Genomic DNA, 17,721 nt, shown 5'->3' with positions numbered 1-17,721 from the left:
AGAGCGTTGTGATGTGACCCTATTTTGAATGCTAGCATTTGGATTTTCTTTGGATTTTGAAGTGATTCAGAAAGCTGCAATTTGATTTACCTCTTTTTTTTTTTTTTTCCCCCCTAGGATATTCGAAACTTGCGATTTGCTCATAAGCCTGAAGGGAGAACTAGACGATCCATATTTGAGAATCTAATGAAATATGCTTTCCCAGTTTCAAATAACCTGGTAAATATTTTCTTTCTGGTTTTTACAAAAGACACAGGGTGGCAGCAAGCTGTTTTGTTCAGTCGCGTCAGCTTATAAAGTTTCATATGGGGTGTGTTTTGTTAAAGGGAGAGAACTGCTGTTTTCTAAATCTGTTTTAAAATTAATTCTGTAGGAGTTTAGATTGTATAGAAAACAGAAGGCTACTACCATGGGACTGGATGTCTTCATGCATGGAGAATGACTTACTGATACCCCCTTGTAACAGAGGGAAAATATTCAAAGCACAATGGCATCCATCAGTTTAGATCTAGTGGTGACTACACTGCCTCAGATCTGGAATGCAGTTTGGCTTCTCTGTCATGTTATGACACTGCAGTTGCAACTGCATTCAAATACTGGCTGGAAGGATCTAGGTCTTAATATGTAAGAGTGTTCTTGCCCATGTAATATTTCCTGTCTCTGTTATCAAACTCCTTTGGTCTGTGAAGTAGGAGATAATAGACAAGATCAGGGGTATAGGAGAAAGTGCATTGTTGTACTAATTGCCTGCTGTAGCGAGCATGTTAATCTTTTTCACAAAAGCCTGGAAGAAAAGTAGTGACAAAAACTAAGGACCTGTCATGAGTTGCTATGTGAGATATCAAACAACCTGGCAATGGGCTCTAAGTGGGCTCCTTAACAGTAAATTTTCTTTCTTTCAGCCACTTTTTGCATTTGAGTACAAAGAAGTTTTCCCAGAAAATGGATGGAAGGTGTATGACCCCACTTGGGAGTACAGAAGACAGGTGGGTATCATGCTGTGTCCTTCTACATCCTCTCAGCGTTTCATAAGCGAGGCTCTGCACAGTAATATAATTACAGGTTGCATGGGATGGGAAATGATCCTGCTGACAAATGTCATGGAGGCTGGGTTGGGTTATTCTTCTCCACGCTGCAGTGACTGATGACAGCAGTAGAGCTTTACAGAGATAGTGAATCCACTGATGGAGGTTACTCAGGCTGCAGAGAGCTGACCGGAGGCTTTGGTAGAAAAAACTGCTGCTCTGACTCAATCGTCAGCCACAGCTGGCAGTGAGGAACGAAGGATGTGTTTTGGAGGTACAGGCATCCCACTATTGAGTTTCACACCTCAGCTCTTGCTTATGTCAATTTTAATTCTTTTCATTTTTTTCCTGTCTCAAACAGGAACTTGGAAGATAAAAGAAAAAATAGAATGCCTTTATTTTCTACAGGAATCAGCACAGGGATCAACCTAGAGAGAGTTGTGATTAACCATAGCTTGGAACAGCCACTTGTAGTGTGTCCAAAGTAGACTGGTCAGAGGTATTAATGATCATGAAGTGGCAGGTTGTCAGTTAGAAGTACTGTGGTAAAAACTTGAGTGGTCTCCCCTGAGGGAAAAGATGGGAGAATTTTGGGTTTAATAATGAAATCACTATTGTCATAACATTCTTAAATACAGAAAACGGCCCAATTTGGTGACAAGTGTGCCCTGGACACAGCAAACCTTTGTCTCATCCAGAACTGCTAGGATACAATCAATGCTCCTGTGTAAAATTAAGAATTTTTAAGCCACCTACTTTAAATATTATTTGAGTCTTTCCCATAAATGGAAACAACACCAGACCCCTGTCCTAGCTTACTGGTTCACCTGGTTCCTGGCATCCAAAACTTGAGGAAAAGATTATTTTTCTACCTCTAGTCTTCCAAAAGCTGGACACGCCTTCTAAATTGGTTATCGAGGCCTGTCATTAACAGATGGGGAGAGTGCGCTTCACTGTTGGGGGTGATTTGTTCCCTCCTAAAATAGCTGCCTAAGATAGATCAGTGGCTTCTAGGCTGCTAATTGAAAACAAGATGTATTTTACCTCGACTGTCTTTATTGCAACCAAGTGTGTGTTTTGCAGTGCTCCCGCAATCTAAAATCCTGATGGAGACAACCTTTGATCATTTGTAATCCATGACATACCTTGTATCAAAAGTCGACTTTGACTAATAAGACCACATAATGCAGAGATCATTGCTTTGTTTACGATTTACCTTTCTTGGTAGTTATTTTAAGGAAAGATTTATTTACAAAGACGGATCTGCAGCTCAAGCTGCTTGGACAAGATGCTTCTTCACAAGACTGAGAACTTTGGAGTAAAGACTGGTCTATCAAAATAATTTCCACTGAAAAGCAGAATATTAACTTACCCAAGCTTCAGTTAGAACAGATGAAACATAAAAAAAGACATTGTTACAATGCCTGGAAAGAAGGGGAGGGTGACCTTTGAGAACTCGGAGGTAAATTATTCCAATTTCTTAATCCTGGCACGTCTGATTTTAGAACACAAGCTTTTCTATCCATATTAATTTTTATATTGTGATTGACCATACCTTAAATTTTGGAAGAGCTTGGTTACACGGTGAAAGGACACATGTATGCACACGATTTGCAGATCTTCATGACCTTTCTGTAAAGCAGATGAGACTCTGGGCCGTGGTGTCTTTGTTTCTGGTCACACGAGGTAGCGCTGTGGTGTGTAAACCGTGTCACACGGAGATATCCCTACCAAGTGTACACCTCTTGTCATGGCCTGCTTCTGCATTGTTTCTGTGTGGACAGCAAAAACTTGTCCTGGCTGCTTTTATGCCAAGAAACCAAACCAGTGTCCATATGCTGAAGCCCCTGGTGGTTTGCTTATGTTGGTAACTGCAAAAATGAACCCAAACCAGGATTTTTTGCAGCTGCCGCCTCTCTGAATTGTATCTGTGATGGGCCACAGTCATTCCCATTCCAGATCACCCAATCCGTCTGTTCCAGTAGCTTATCTCCAAAAGTGACCAATGCCAGCTGCTGAAGAAGAGGTAAACTGGACTGCAGTAGATGTTTATGTTGTGATCTGGCCAGGAGGAGAATTTCATCCCTTTCGTTAGATTGATTTAGGTCCTGCAGCATGAAGCTTTATGTTCCCTCCAAAACTTTGAGGTATTTCAGTCTGTTTATTTAATTTCAACATTTATAACTATGGATGTTCAATTTATCTGTGTGGATGTCTCAGCCTTTTTTCTTAATCCAGCCGGGTTCTGTTAAAGCAATAACAAATACTACAGTAAATCAGGATTATGTCCTGAAATGGCAGCAGGGATTCGTTAATAGTGAAACAAAACTGGCATCATCACATCAGATAATGGGATTACCTGTCTCTGACCATATGAGTTGTGATCAGAAACAGAAAAGCAGGACATGTGCGCTATCTACAGGACCTTTTTTAATTGGTTTAAAAAGTATTAGAGAAGAGCTAGCCTAGGGCATAAGCAGCCCGGCGTTGGCCAGGCGTTAGCTCGGTGAGTCTTGGCCAGGTCATTTCCCTGTGGGAGCAGGGACATGGAGAGGGGAGCGGAACAGAAGTAGAAGGCAACTGCCAGGCACCCAGAAAAGACTTTTAGCGTAGGATCCACAGTAGGATCTATATCTACACCGGTAGACATGGCAAGCTTGCGTGTGGTGTGATTTATTCACTTTTTTTTTTTCAGATGGATTTAAGTGTGTTGATATGATAGAAATTTTATCAATTAGGAAAGATCCTCAGTAACCTCCTGACTTCTCTGTTAGTGTTCTTGGGAAAGATGGAAATATGTAACTTATTAAAAATCTGTGATTGTGTAAAACTATGGGGAGTAATAAACAACCTGTAGAGAACAAAAGGAACTCAGAAAGGTTTGGGATTTAGTCGGTAAATAGAATCACATGTGGCAAATGAAATTTAGAACTGAAATTGCTCCCTGATTTTTATTACACGCAGGCTGGCATGGTATAAAACAGAATCGCAAAGTCAGTAAGACTCATTTGAAACCAAAAGGCCTTGAGATGCCTTTGGAGCTTTCATTTTCCTTAACAAGATGGGGAGCATTTGGAAAATATTACAAGGGGCTGTGAAGCTGGAAATGTGTGATGTTCTCCTATGGCAGTCATGCCCATCTAATGCTACGCCCTGGTCATATGTACCAGGGAGCAGCTGTATAGGCCTGTGGTTGCTGCTTTCAGAGAAATCTTCCAGCAAGATGTGTGCAGGTAGAAAATATGAAGCAATTATTTACTAGCTAACACACAAAAAAGATAGCTGAGGCGTATCTAGCAGATAGGCTGAGCACTGGTACTCATCACCTCAGAGAAAGCATCTGAAGAGACTTTCCTGACCAGTCAGGTGTAACTGAGAGAAGGGAGATCAGCCCCTGGACCTGCCTCACTTGGGCTGCTGTTGCTCTCTTCCACCAGTGACGTGAACACCAGCACACAGGTGACCCAGCTGTTGGCCCTCACCCAGTGACTGCTAAACTCACGGTTTTTCCCTTTTTGGATTTCATACCATTTCATGATGCTGTTTTTGCTCTCGAAACCTTGAGCTACCAGTGATCCCTGTCTCAGCAAACTTCTTCCTCTGTCTGCAGTTTTACTTTTCTTTCCTTTCTATAGATTTTCACACAGTTCCTCCACGTGGCTTTGTAGCATCCTTGGCAGTCTGAAGCTGCGGTTGTGGAGCTGGGCTATGTCACAGCTAGCAGCCGAAGAGGCAGTTGGGCCCTTGTGGGGTCAAGAAGAGGGAGCACGGCAAGGCCAGCTCGCCTGCTCCCAAACCTGGGCACTCTTCAGAGGCTGACACAAGCCCAGCATCACCAGCAGGCAGTTTGGATAAACTGCTCTGTTTTGAGGATGAACGAGTTCAATCCCATGGATGTGAGGCACGCTGTGCCAGCTGGTCTCAGTGAGAATGGTCAGGGGCACACTTAATTTTTGAATATATGTTTGGCCACATTTGCCTTTCTCTGCCTTCCTCTGGCAGCAACTGAAAACATGAATTCTCACTACAAGGAGCATATTGAGGTGCTGGAGAGGGCACAGAGGTGGGCTACCAAGCTGGTAAAGGATTTGGAGAATGTGTCGTATGAGGAAAGGCTGAGGGATCTGGGGCTGTTTAGCCTGGAGAAGAGGAGACTGAGGGGAGACCTCATCGCTCCCTCCAACTACCTGACAGGAGGTTGTAGCGAGGCAGGGGTTGGTCTGTTCTCCCTAGTGGCAAGTGATAGGACAAAGGGAAATGGCCTCAAGTTGCACCAGGTTCAGGTTTGATATTAGGAAGGATTTCTTTACTGAAAGGGTTGTCAGCTGTGGGAACAGGCTGCCCAGGTAGGTGGTTGAGTCACCATCCCTGGAGATGTTTAAGAGATGGGTGGATGTTGTGCTGGGGGACATGGTTTAGTGTTGTTGACAGGGCTAGGACAGAGGTTGGACTCTATGATCTTGAAGGTCTCTTCCAAGTGAACCTGTTCTATGATTCTATAATTCTCCTGAAATCAGGGTCTACTGGCAGCGTTAGGTTTACCTGGAGAAGACAGACCTTGTGCACCGATCAGGGCAGCAGGCTCCGGTCACTAACCTGGACACCCAGCAGCCGTGTTCCCTGGCAACTTGGAGACAGTCACCCAGGGTGTGCCTGGGCCTTCTCACGCAGGTCCACAGGCTGGCAGCTCCCAAAGCCTGCAGAGGCTTCTTGAGTTACTTCTGTAATGATCTGGTTTGACAGTAGGCTTTTGGGTGCCTATGGATTACCAGGAAACAGTGAAATGCATTTTATGTAAGGAAATACCAACGTGCTTTACATCGTGTTTAGCTTTTGCTATTGATTCCAGCTGGAGAAAACACAAATCTAAAGAAGCATGAAGAAATGCAGAAGCTACACTGGATCATAGCAGACATCCTGGGAAGCTGCAAATTCAGCTTCTGCTCGAGCCTGCTTTGCTCGCTTCTATTTGCTTCAAGTCTGGAGGGAAAGTCACCCTTGGGTGGTGCTGTGATTCAAGGCTCCTGGGCCAGGGGGAAGTGGACACTCCCCCTGATTCAAAAGAAATTTGAATGCTGACACACAGCCTCCTTTCTCTGGGGATTTGTTATGTATTTTTCTGGTCCGCAAAGGAAAGATTTCATTCAAGTTTGTCAGGGTGGCAGCTTTTGGAGTGCTGGTTCTGGACCAAGCAGTGTGTCCTGAAGCTGTGAAGACTGTGCTTTGCGGTGCCAGTGACTGCTTGATCTTCTCAATGAGAACTGGTGGAGTTACAGGGTAGAACGAATTCCCTCCCACGTAACTGTGTGTCAGCTCCCATTTTCCTTGCCAAGAGTGTGCGGACAGCGTAGTTTTAATTCAGGTTTGAGTGGTGTGAAATCTCCAAGAGCTGCTGATTGATCCGTTGCAGTGCAGTCACGTACTTACTAGGACAGGACTGAGAACAATTTAATTATTTGCCATTAGCTCACTTCCAGACAGTAACCTGTGTGATCACAGCTGACAGACAGCAAAGAGCAAGAGTCATGCTGTTCCCTAGTTGACAGCAGAGCTGGTGGACTCAGGAGGTTCTGTCCGTGCCGTGTACAGCAGGTGGATCCCTGAACACGTTTTACCCATCAGTAAGCTTGCACTGTGCCTACACAGCGATGCCTGTTTATGCCACTTCTTTGGCTTCAGGCAGAGCCAAAAAAATTGCTTTCCTCTAGGGTTTTGGGATACCCGTGATCCTGGCAGCTCTGCTGATTCCTTATAGTATCATTTCCTTCCCAGGGAGGGCCCCAGGACCAGGGGTGGTTTTCAAGCAGGGTGTGACCGGTATTAGACAGAAGATCTGTCCTCATATTTCTGCCCATGACCTGTTTTGACACCGTGACTCACTGCTCTGACAGTCTGTGTGGGTCAGCCGTAATTACCACGGCTCATCTGACTTGGGTTAGCTTTGTCAGTTCTTTCCTGTGGGAGCCGTGACAGTGGTAGCCAGTGTCCCACCGCCCTCCTTAAAATGAAGGGCTGTTTATTAGAACAGAAGCCTGTATTGTTTTAAGAGTTGATGATCCCCTAAGACAGACTTCTCTGCTGCACGGTCTGGCCATGTCCACTGTAGCAGAGCTGTTTTGCCCACAGAGATGCTTTGTGTTGGTGCTCAGCCCTGCAGCAGCACGTGTCAGTTCAAACCTCTCTCCTTGCGGTCGCATCCGTGCCCTTTTGATCTGTTCGCTCCCAGCGCCGGCCAGGCTGGGTCTGCAGGTTGCCAGCATGGTCCCCGTTGTGCTTCGGGTGTGACCCAGAGACCGTCGTCCCAGGAGGGTGTGCTAGGCACAGGGACACAGGGTAGATTTCCTGCTCTCCCAGCCCAGGTCTGACTGGTGCAGGCAGAGAGCTCAGTCTGAGAGGAACGTGGGAGTTGCACATCACTGTCCAGATCGCACGCGGTCACGCAGGCAGACACAAACAGTTATTGGGGTTTTGGTGTTTTTTTGATGTTTAGCTGGGCCACAAACACAGAACAAGGCTCAAAACATATGGATTTTTTAGGGGTATTTTACTGCCTATTCTTCTTTCTGTCTTCCCCTTCATCCTGTCTGGTAACTCCACTTTCCATCTCCAGTTTCCACTCACTGTATTTGAGCTAAGAGCCAAGAGAGGAGCAAGGACTGTCGGTCACCCGTTCTGTCCTGCTCCTGGCTCTCCTGTAAGAACCATGATGAGACCTGGAGCTATATTAACGGTAATGTCAGGGAGATCACCCATGTTGCCACATCTGTAGCCTCGCCAGTTCTTTTTGCAGGCAAGCTCACCTATGGAGTCTTCTAATTTTCCTGTTCTTCAGTGACCTGAGCAAAACCTCTCTGGGAAGAGGCATGAAATGCAAGTTACCAAGTTAATGCAGTCCCAGGCTCCAGCTCTAAATGTCCTTCCTTAATGAAAATTGCCTTGAATTTCAGGTCTGGGAATTTGACTGTGCTGAAGTCTCAGAGCAACTCAGAAGTCTCAGAGCAACTCATTTACTAACCTACTGTTGTCGCCTGTTCAGGGAATTCCCAATGAAAGCTGGAGGTTGACCAAGATAAATGAGCGCTACGAGCTGTGTGATACATACCCTGCCATTCTAGCTGTGCCCGTAAACATTCCTGATGAAGAATTAAAGAGAGTAGCATCTTTCAGATCAAGAGGACGCATACCAGTGAGTGTGACAAAAGAAGCCACTTTGATGTGGTTTTGTTACATACCCATGGGCCATAAATAATACCAAGATCAGACTGAGTGGATTCCGGGGAGCAAATGAATGGTTAATGGATAATAAAAGTGACAGCAACATGTTTGAGGAGTTAGAAAACAACATTATTTGCTGGGACTATTGTTGTGAAAGAGAGAGAGACTAAACCAAAACGAGAAGATAAGATAACAGCCCAACCTAGACTGAATCTCACAAAACAGCCCTATTCGGTTGTTTACAATTGTTGGGCCTGGTCTAACTTTCAGGAGAGAGAAATACTGAGTGATGCTCATGATGAAAACTCTTATTAAATGAAATTAAAACAAAACAAAATGAAATGAAAACAAAACACATTGCTGTGATGATTGTTTTGGTGGTAACTGAAAATATACTGGTTTAATTCTCAAGCCTATAGAAAATTAAATCTCTTTCTAAAATGCCGAATTTTTACATGGTGTAACACAGAGTAAGACACAGCCCAGTGAGTGCAGAGTGAGAAAATGTGTGTGTGACTCAAAACAGTGAAGAAACAGTCTGTGTCATATTTAAAAGTCAGACTTAAACCTATTTTTGCCACCTTTTGTTTGTTCAAACTTTGAGAATACCACAGAACAAATGAGTAAGGATGGAAGAGTTCTTCCTTTCATTCAATCACGATTTAGTAGAATCCAGCTGTCTAGAACCAGCTAATACATAGCAGGATCCCAGAGCAAGCCATTACAGGTAAAACACTTCACTGGCTTGGTAAATCCCGTTTTTCCTTCATTTCTTTCTTATTTGTTTGCAAAGGTGTTGTCATGGATTCACCCAGAAAGTCAAGCAACGATCACTCGCTGTAGCCAGCCAATGGTGGGAGTGAGTGGCAAGCGAAGCAAGGAAGATGAGAAGTACCTTCAAGCCATCATGGATTCTAATGCCCAGTCTCATAAAATCTTCATATTTGATGCAAGACCTAGCGTGAATGCTGTAGCCAATAAGGTCAGATGTTTCTTCCTGTGTCTAAAGCTGGGAATGTAATAATTCAGAGCACATTTTCCACCACCATTTCAAATTGGTTTTGAGGATCACAGAAGGCTTTCCACTGTGAAGGGGATCGTATGCAATGGTCTGATTCTCTAGACAGGCTTTTACACCTGCACTGCTACCTGTAAGATACAGGTGTGACTAGTAAAGGTCCATCGGGATTGCAAGGTGGGGGAAAAAATGTCAAAGTAATACTGAGGTCAAACTCTAGCGCCCTGGATCTTGTGTGTCACCATTTTTCACTTCACAAAACTGGAAGAACAGCAGCCCTCTGTCCCTGTTAACCCTGATGCAGCACAAGATACTCAGCACTTCTGAAAATCGTGATCTTTAATTTCACAATATGAGCCGGGGTTCTTTAATGTCTAGGAATGTTACTGGGTTCTTTCTGCTGTTAGAGAATCACGGAATAGTTTGGGTTGGAAGGGACCTTCAAAAGCCATCTAATCCAACCCCCCTGCAATGAACAGGGACGTCTTCATCTGGATCAGGTTGCTCAGAGCCCCATCCAGCCTGACCTTGAACCTTTCCAGGGGCTGGAACATCTACAGCTTGGCTGGGCAACCTGTGCCAGTCTTTGACCACCCTCAAAGTAAAATCCTCTGAGTGCAACCACCCAACCAATTCCTTACCCACCAGACAGTCCACCTGTCAAATCCGTATCTCTCCAATTTAGAGAGAAGGGTGTTGCAGGGGACCACATCAAAGGCCTTGCAAAAGTCCAGATAGACAACATCTGTAGTTCTTCCCTTGCCACTCCGTCATAGAAAGCCACTAGGTTGACCAGGCAGGACTTGCCCTTGGTGAAGCTTTCTCCTCCACTTGCCTTAGCAGAGCTTCTAGGAGGATCTATGCCATGATCTTCCCAGGCACAGAGGTGGGGTTGATGGGTCGGTAGTTCCCAGGGCTCTTCTTTCTATGCTTTTTAAAATTATGTCTTATACTATCACTGTAAGCCCTGTTTTAATGGTAGAACTGCGTTGTTGCACTGGAGCTGATTTTTTTTTTTTTTTTAAATCTGCCTCTCCCACTACTTAGGAAAGGCAATTAGTGTGTGGGATATACTCCTCTATAATAGTATGGTAAATTTGTAAATGACAGAATAGGGAATCTAATGAGCTAGCAGCTTGAATGGGTATAAATGATAATTACAGGGAAAAAGAAGGATTGTAATGTGATATTCTGTGGTAAAAAACATAGCTTTCATTAACTGTTGCAGGAAAGAGACACAGAGTATATGGATGGACATGTTTGCACCCAATTTTAAGATAAATCCAATGTTTTCTGCCTGCTTTAGATAGCACAATCACAGCAGTATTTTGTCAGCTGATATTTGCTCGAATCGGGTGAGGTGTAAAATATGTTTCTGCCTAATGGTTTACATGTGGATTTTGTTCTTTAGGCTAAAGGAGGGGGCTATGAGAGCGAGGATGCCTATCAGAATGCAGAATTGGTGTTCCTGGACATTCACAATATTCATGTCATGAGAGAGTCGCTGAGAAAACTGAAAGAAATTGTATATCCCAATATTGAGGAGACTCACTGGCTGTCTAATTTAGAGTCCACTCACTGGCTAGAGCATGTCAAGGTATGCACGTCTGCGCCCACTGGATGGGGCCAAGTAACCACAAGTCATTCCAGTCTGCTCACTGGGAAATGTATCCAGAGCTAACTCTGGTGCTGGGTTTTCAATTAATGTGAAATTTGAAGACTTACAGTTTGTTTTCAATTTATAAACAACTAAACCTACAGTTTCGTGGAATGGAGAGTTTTGAGGAGATGGGAGGGACAAGAGAGGGAGTTGAAATACTGAAAGATGGGTTTTTGGAAGCAAAGTGTGTTCCTGAGTAATGCCTAACAGTGAAAGCCCTGATCGGGGCACAGGAGTCACAGTTTCCAAGCTCTTCACTCGGGGATCCTCGATGTCCTGGCGTTACTGCCTGGTCCAGACCAGCAAATGTTGGGAGCTCATGCCTCATCAGCCTTTTGGGAATCCAAGTAGAGTCAGAGGGAGTGGGGCAAAATGTTTCAGCTTCTACAGATACTGATTCTCAGATTAAACTCTTTCTCTCCTAAAAATGTCCATCTTACACTGTTGACCTGCTAATGCCGACAGGGACAAACCTGCTTCTGGGGCAGTTGCAAGGCGATGGCCAGTTTGTGTTTGTGTTCAGACACAGAATGCTTCTGCGTTTCAATCGTGACCTGTCGAAGGACTTAGCTAGCTCTAGAATTGTGCCTACACCACAGTTAAGACATGTTGTCATCTTACTGGAACAAAAACCAGTGATCAACAATTCCCCGTCCTAGTTCTAAAGTAATGGGACTGATTTACCATTCTCCTTGAGGCAGACAGAGTCCTTGGTTTGTCCTCTGCTGTCACTAGTCATTTTTCATTTATAGTTTCTGTTCCAAAGAGATTGTGCAACTTTTTTTTTTTCTTTTTCCCCCTTGTCCTAGCTCATTCTTGCTGGAGCCCTTCGGATCGCTGACAAGGTGGAGTCAGGGAAGACGTCTGTGGTTGTGCACTGCAGCGATGGCTGGGACCGGACAGCCCAGCTCACCTCTCTCTCTCTGCTCATGCTAGATGGCTACTACCGAACTATCAGGGGCTTTGAAGTGCTCGTGGAGAAGGAGTGGCTGAGCTTCGGCCACAGATTTCAGCTGGTGAGTCACTGGCCCTTGGAAGGCACTGAACACAAACTTATTGTCCACCTTGAAGGATTTCCAAGGAGTTTAGCCTTTCCTGTGAGACGTCTCCCACCTGAACTTGCAGAAGAAAGGTGAATGCTGCTGCTGTTGTTTTCTGCCTGTAATTCCAGTCATCTCTTAACTGCCTTGGAGACAGCTTTGGTTAGGCAGGAGGAACAGGTGGTATTAAAACTCTTGGGTGCCTTACTAATACGCTGCTTAAATTAACGGTGTGCTTTGGATTCACAATAGGCATTGCTGCTGGGAGTTAGCAGGGACCACTGGGGTATTTTTTGTCTGTCTTTCCAGTTCAGTCCATTTTCTGAGACTGCTTGGACACCGTCATCTAGCGAATGCCTTAGTATTAAAGGGGCTGGGGAATCTGCTTATGGCCTTGACCTCATGGTTTCTGCAGGCACGTATTATTTTTGAAGAGGCTTTTAATGGTCTAGGTAAAAGATCAGCAGATTGAGACTGGACCAAGAGTACCTCATGGTTGTGTCCCTAGAGTTGCCAGAGAGGCAGCTTTATAGACCTGTGACACAGCAGTTTGCCCTGATGGGAATCAAGAGCGTCTTTCAGTAGTGTCCTTTCAGGCTTTGTTCCTGTTGTGTTTTGCTTGTGACTCTTCTCTTGTGGTGGTTTAATTCTGGCAAGGGCTCGAACAAGGTCTGTTTACTGCACAGGAGATGCTGGGTTGTGTAGTCAAATGCTCTGAGGAAGGCGGCGAAACTGAGGTACTAAGCAACTGAGGTTCTGCCACAGCTAAACTGTCCCTGGTGTTTTACAAATGAGTATTTTGGCTTCCCTGTCCGTACAAAGACAAATTTCCTTTGAGGGGAGAATGCTATTACAGAAGAGGTAGGGGTTGCTATTACTTACTGGTTCTAGTTCTGTGTTTGTACCATACTTAGGGCTCCTGGGCAATCTAAAACCACTGAGGTACTACACTAGTTATAAGGAATCAGGCCTCACATGCCTTGGCCACACAGCACAGTCGAGGTTGGAGGCCAACTTCTGGGGATACTTTCATCACTGCCTCTCGTGAGGTGGCAGGAGACGGGCTGGGTTAGTGTTTGTACAGCACTTGGAAGCTGCGAGGTGTTGTGTGACGGTTATCGCCGCCCGCCGTGCCTGTAGGTAGTGTTTAGATCTCGCACGCTGTACTACTGAAGTAGCCAGGGCGACAGCTGCAACTGAAGCAAAAAGCATTCTCGGTGGTTTTTTTTTTTTTCCCCTCCCCTTCTGAACTTTAGCTCTTAACTGAAATCAGTGCCAGCATAGCATCTGGAGACTCGACTCAAGCAGCTCTTGTTTTAACTTAGCGTGGAAATAACCCCATAAAGAAACTTCGCTTCAAAGACAAAGGGAGTAACTGTCCTTTACTCCTTTACCACTGTAAAGGACAAAGCAAAATCAAGACTCATTTGAACCTTCTTAAAGCTGCTGGTAAAGGCTCGGGTGACTGAGAGGGGACCCCAGCAGTTTCCCAGTGAAGCCCAGTGGGACTCATGTTCTTTGTTCTACTGTTTCAGAGAGTTGGCCACGGAGATAAGAACCATGCAGACGCAGATCGCTCTCCTGTCTTCCTCCAGTTCATCGACTGCGTCTGGCAAATGACAAGACAGGTAAATCGCTGGGTGGCACACGTGTCCACGAAGCCAGTGTACTGAGGCGTGGCACAGTGTCTGGCCACAGGAGTAATTTCCACACTCACCTGCACAGGGTCTCTTCCTGGGCTTCTGCTCTTTTCTTGACTCTTGCAACAAGTTTCCCGGGAGTCTGTTTAGCAAAGAGCCCGAGTGCGCAAGTGTGCAGAAAGGCCACGATGTTGGTTTGTGTCAGATTAGGTAGTTAGTGGGTGCTGCTTACCTACATGCTGCTATAATAAATGTGAGCTTGTGAGAAGCAGCTCGCCTTACCCTGAAGGGACAGCTGCCCCTTGGGGCAGGGACAGACACCCCAGCCATCCTAGGTGCCTTCAGAAGCATAAGTGACTTGAGCTGTTAATGTAATTAGGTCATTAGGAGCAGTCAACATGGTTTTACCAAGGGGAAGTCATGTTTGCCCAACCCGATAGCCTTTTATGAGGACATAACCATGTGGATAGATGATGGCCATACAGTGGACGTGGTTTATCTGGATTTCAGTAAAGCATTTGACACTGTCTCATACAGCATCCTTGTAGCTAAACTGAGGAAGTGGGGTCTGGATGACCAAGTAGTGAGGTGGGTTGTGAACTGGTTGAAGGAAGTCCAAGAGTCACTGTGAGGGTGACAGAGCCCTGGCACAGGCTGCCCAGGGAGGGTGTGGAGTCTCCTTCTCTGGAGACTTTCAAAACCCATCTGGATGCCTTCCTGTGTGACCTACTGTAGGTGATCCTGCTCTGGCAGGGGGGGTTGGACTAGATGATCTTCTGAGGTCCCTTCTAACCCCTGACATTCTTTGTGATTCTGTGTAAGTCTCTGTTGTGGTGGGCATTGCCTCTGCTCAAGCTGATTCTGTAACTAAACCTGCAGCAAGACATGTATTTGCTCCATTTTAACTTGAAGGCAAACATACTGCTTCTCATTCCAATGGGATATACAGAGCTAAGTTCCTCACTTCAAACCAGGCATGGCAGAGGCACAGCTCAGGAGACATACCCTATGGTTGGGAGGTTTCTCCCCAGGTATGTGGGACCTGATAGGTTTTTTGTGTCTGCTGTGACACAGAAGTGTCACATTGCAAATGTCAGTAGAGGTCACTTAGTTCACTGAAAAAAATTAGGCTCATCATGGATTAAAACAGGTGAAATGGAAAAGAAGAACGCCGCTGAACATTAAGCTGTACTGAATCCAAGCAGGGAAGGAGAGAGGTTGCACAATCATCAAGAGTCACTCTCATCTGCTCTCTTTGGCTTGCTTCTACAAGCAGGCATCCCAACCTGCAGCTGCTGAGGTCAGGATGTTGCAGCCAGGGCAGCCTGGGAAGAACAGGGTGGTTGGTGACAGGAAGTCCTCCCGCTCTCCTCTCCATCACCCCAAGCACGTCTTTGCAATTCATTGCATGTGTTCTTCCTGATCCTGTGCGGAGCCTCAGCTCTCCCTGTCTCAGGCTTGGTTGTTTCTGCAGGAAACAAACATCCATAGGTAACATAGCCCCTTCCCAGACTCCTGTTCCTCTCGCCAGCATGTGTTGCAAAGATGCCTCCCTGCTGTTGCCCCTGGGAAGTGCTGTGCTTCACACCCTGCTTATTTCCATTTGGCCCTGGGAAATTGCCATTTCTTCTTCTGCATTATTTCACATGTGCTTCAGCCTTTTGTTCGCAGTTTCATCGCGTGGTGTGTTGTGAGGGGCGGGCGTAGCAGAGCCAGCTTCAGTGTGGAGCAGCACTGAGTGTGTATAAACACAGCGGTCAAACCCTTCAGACCTCTGGCTTTTGCTCAGAATTCCTCCCTGCACATGTAAAGCAGCTTTCCAAGACAGAAACTCTGGCTTCTGGAAGGAGTAAATACGATCCTGAATATCCAGCCAGGCAGGGAACAGGGACAAATCCTGGTTTAGAAATTAGGAGAGGCCAACTCCTTACCAAGATCACAGAGTGGGAGAACACTTATTTGTGATTCCTGTTCTTAAAATCCCAGCCTAATTTTCTGGTTGTGTTTGAAGTTTCCTACAGCATTTGAGTTCAACGAGTACTTCCTGATAACCATCCTGGATCATCTGTACAGTTGTTTGTTCGGGACCTTCCTGTGCAGCAGTGAGCAGCAGAGAGTCAAGGAGGTAAGGCTGCTTCCCTCCAAGGTGAATGCCTGGAACGGGATTGCTCTAGCTCTCTGGGTACTGCTAGAGAAATTGTTTCAACGCTCAAAGGTAGTGGTGGATGCAGGTCTGGATCATGCCAAGCCCCCTTCTTAACCGCTGGGACACAGGGTACTGCCCTCTTCACACAAACCGCTGTCTGTTGGAGGCTTGACATTGTGGAGCAATGCCACCTCTGGACAGTCCTGCTGCTTTCAGCTACTCCCTGGTGGCTGAATAGCTCCTGGTGTCTCCCACATAGTTGGCAAAGCGGTTTTTCTTTGAACTTCAGTTTAATGTAACCTTCTCTGTGGAAGCTGGTACCTTTTTGTCCTCCCTTCTCCTTGAAGTTGTCCCATGAGGTTCCTTTTAACTGCCAAGTGTGCGTTGTCATTCTGCACACATAGGTTACGACAAGTAACTGATCTCAAGGTGTGCTCCTGCTGTTCTTCCTTTTTTGCGGGAGAGGACAGAGCTACTGATACTAGGAAGGACGTGCCTCTAGGTCCTGCCACCAGCCAGGTCTGCCCTGCAGTCTGGTCAAGGTGTGTTTGTCAAGTGTGGAGCGTGTAGATGTGGACATTCAGACCCGGTCTGGAATTGGCAGGAAAAGCAGTGACACTCGTTCTGTCTCACCTACCTAAAGATGAAGCGTTTTGTCATCAAAATTGGCCACAGCCTAAATCAGAGGCATGCAGAGGGCAGTGCTCTGTGGACCTGATGTGATTATATTTGATAGTATATGAGTTAAAAAACATAAATAAAATGTACTGTAATACAGTGCAATACTGTAGTAAATCAGTGTCCCTGTTTCTCTAGAGTCTGCTGTGATCAAATAATTGTAATTTCCAGAGAAGAAAACCCACATGCTGTTTGCATGTGGGTTTGGGTGTTTGTTTTTTTATTCATTTTTAAGGTCTCAGCCTAGCAAAGTACTTAATCTAGAAAGCACTTCAACGCTAGTTTCGCTGGGACTATTCACAGGTGTAATTATTCCACTAGATCGGGGCCTAAGTCAAATGTTTTCTTTTTCTCTTTGCAATTAAATACTCTAGCAAGTCCTCCAGGAGCACTTTAAAGAGGTGAGGTTTAACTAAAGCGTTGGGAGCTCACGTGCTAGTGTCCCCTTGCTGTGCTGATGGAGATTCCTGGTCTGCGTTGGCAGCTGGGTGGGTAAGAGGAGGTGTTTCCGTGCCAGGCTGGGGATGTGCCTGCCTGCATCCACGTGCTTTGATTACAGTAACCACATCAAAAGAACATCGGTGGTGGTTTTTTTAAGCTACAAAAAGAGAACCAGCTCTGTATTAACAACAGGCATATGTATGTGCCGTTACACTTTGTAGATAAATGCTGGGATTTGTATGGGAAATAAAGTCTCTCTCACCCCCTTCCTTTACAGAGCCTTCCAAAAAGGACCGTATCACTTTGGTCGTACATCAACAGCCAGCTGGAAGACTTTACCAACCCCTTGTATGTGAGCTACTCCAACCACGTCCTCTATCCCGTGGCCAGCATGCGCCATCTCGAGCTGTGGGTCGGCTACTACATCCGCTGGAACCCCCGCATGAAACCACAGGTACCTCTGGATCCTGCTTTTATGTCCCTCTCTGACAGTACTAGTGCTGTCATAGAACCATGGAATAGTTTCAGCTGGAAGAGACCTTGAAGATCATCGAGTCCAGCCTTTGTCCCAGCCCTGTCAACCAGCTAAACGATGCCCCCTAATACAACATCCACCCGTCTCTTAAACACCTCCAGGGATGGTGACTCAACCACCTCCCTGGGCAGCCTGTTCCAGTGGCTGACAACCCTTTCAGTAAAGAAATTCTTCAAGACCTTCGAAGCACAAGAAGTAATGTGCAAACTTACACTGCCACTGCTTAAATCTAAAATCAAAAATCTACAGCTGGCTGATGCAGGTGCTCGGCTGGAGGTCGCTGCCTTGTGAGATGGAACAGTTCATCCTGGGGATGATCACAC

The 17,721-nt window shown here is 45.7% G+C and overlaps 1 protein-coding gene across 1 annotated transcript in view; it reads left to right on the top strand.

The window, feature by feature from the left end:
• Positions 1 to 17,354, top strand: part of MTMR2 (myotubularin related protein 2) — a gene marked incomplete at its 3' end in the record, with an annotated part of 32,238 nt that extends 14,884 nt beyond the window's left edge. Inside the window, exons 5-13 of the mRNA XM_009864562.1 lie at positions 118 to 219; positions 903 to 986; positions 8,062 to 8,211; positions 9,034 to 9,222; positions 10,670 to 10,855; positions 11,728 to 11,934; positions 13,494 to 13,586; positions 15,610 to 15,723; positions 17,141 to 17,354. Of these exons, the coding sequence (XP_009862864.1) occupies positions 118 to 219; positions 903 to 986; positions 8,062 to 8,211; positions 9,034 to 9,222; positions 10,670 to 10,855; positions 11,728 to 11,934; positions 13,494 to 13,586; positions 15,610 to 15,723; positions 17,141 to 17,354 (1,339 nt within the window). The remainder of the gene's footprint in view (positions 1 to 117; positions 220 to 902; positions 987 to 8,061; positions 8,212 to 9,033; positions 9,223 to 10,669; positions 10,856 to 11,727; positions 11,935 to 13,493; positions 13,587 to 15,609; positions 15,724 to 17,140) is intronic.
• Positions 17,355 to 17,721: the final 367 nt, after the last annotated feature.

This window comes from Apaloderma vittatum, unplaced genomic scaffold (assembly GCF_000703405.1).
Source record: "Apaloderma vittatum isolate BGI_N311 unplaced genomic scaffold, ASM70340v1 scaffold15132, whole genome shotgun sequence".
NCBI classification, from domain to species: domain Eukaryota; kingdom Metazoa; phylum Chordata; class Aves; order Trogoniformes; family Trogonidae; genus Apaloderma; species Apaloderma vittatum.
The sequence above is the reverse complement of the archived record's forward strand: the minus strand, read 5'-3'. Positions and strand labels throughout refer to the sequence as shown.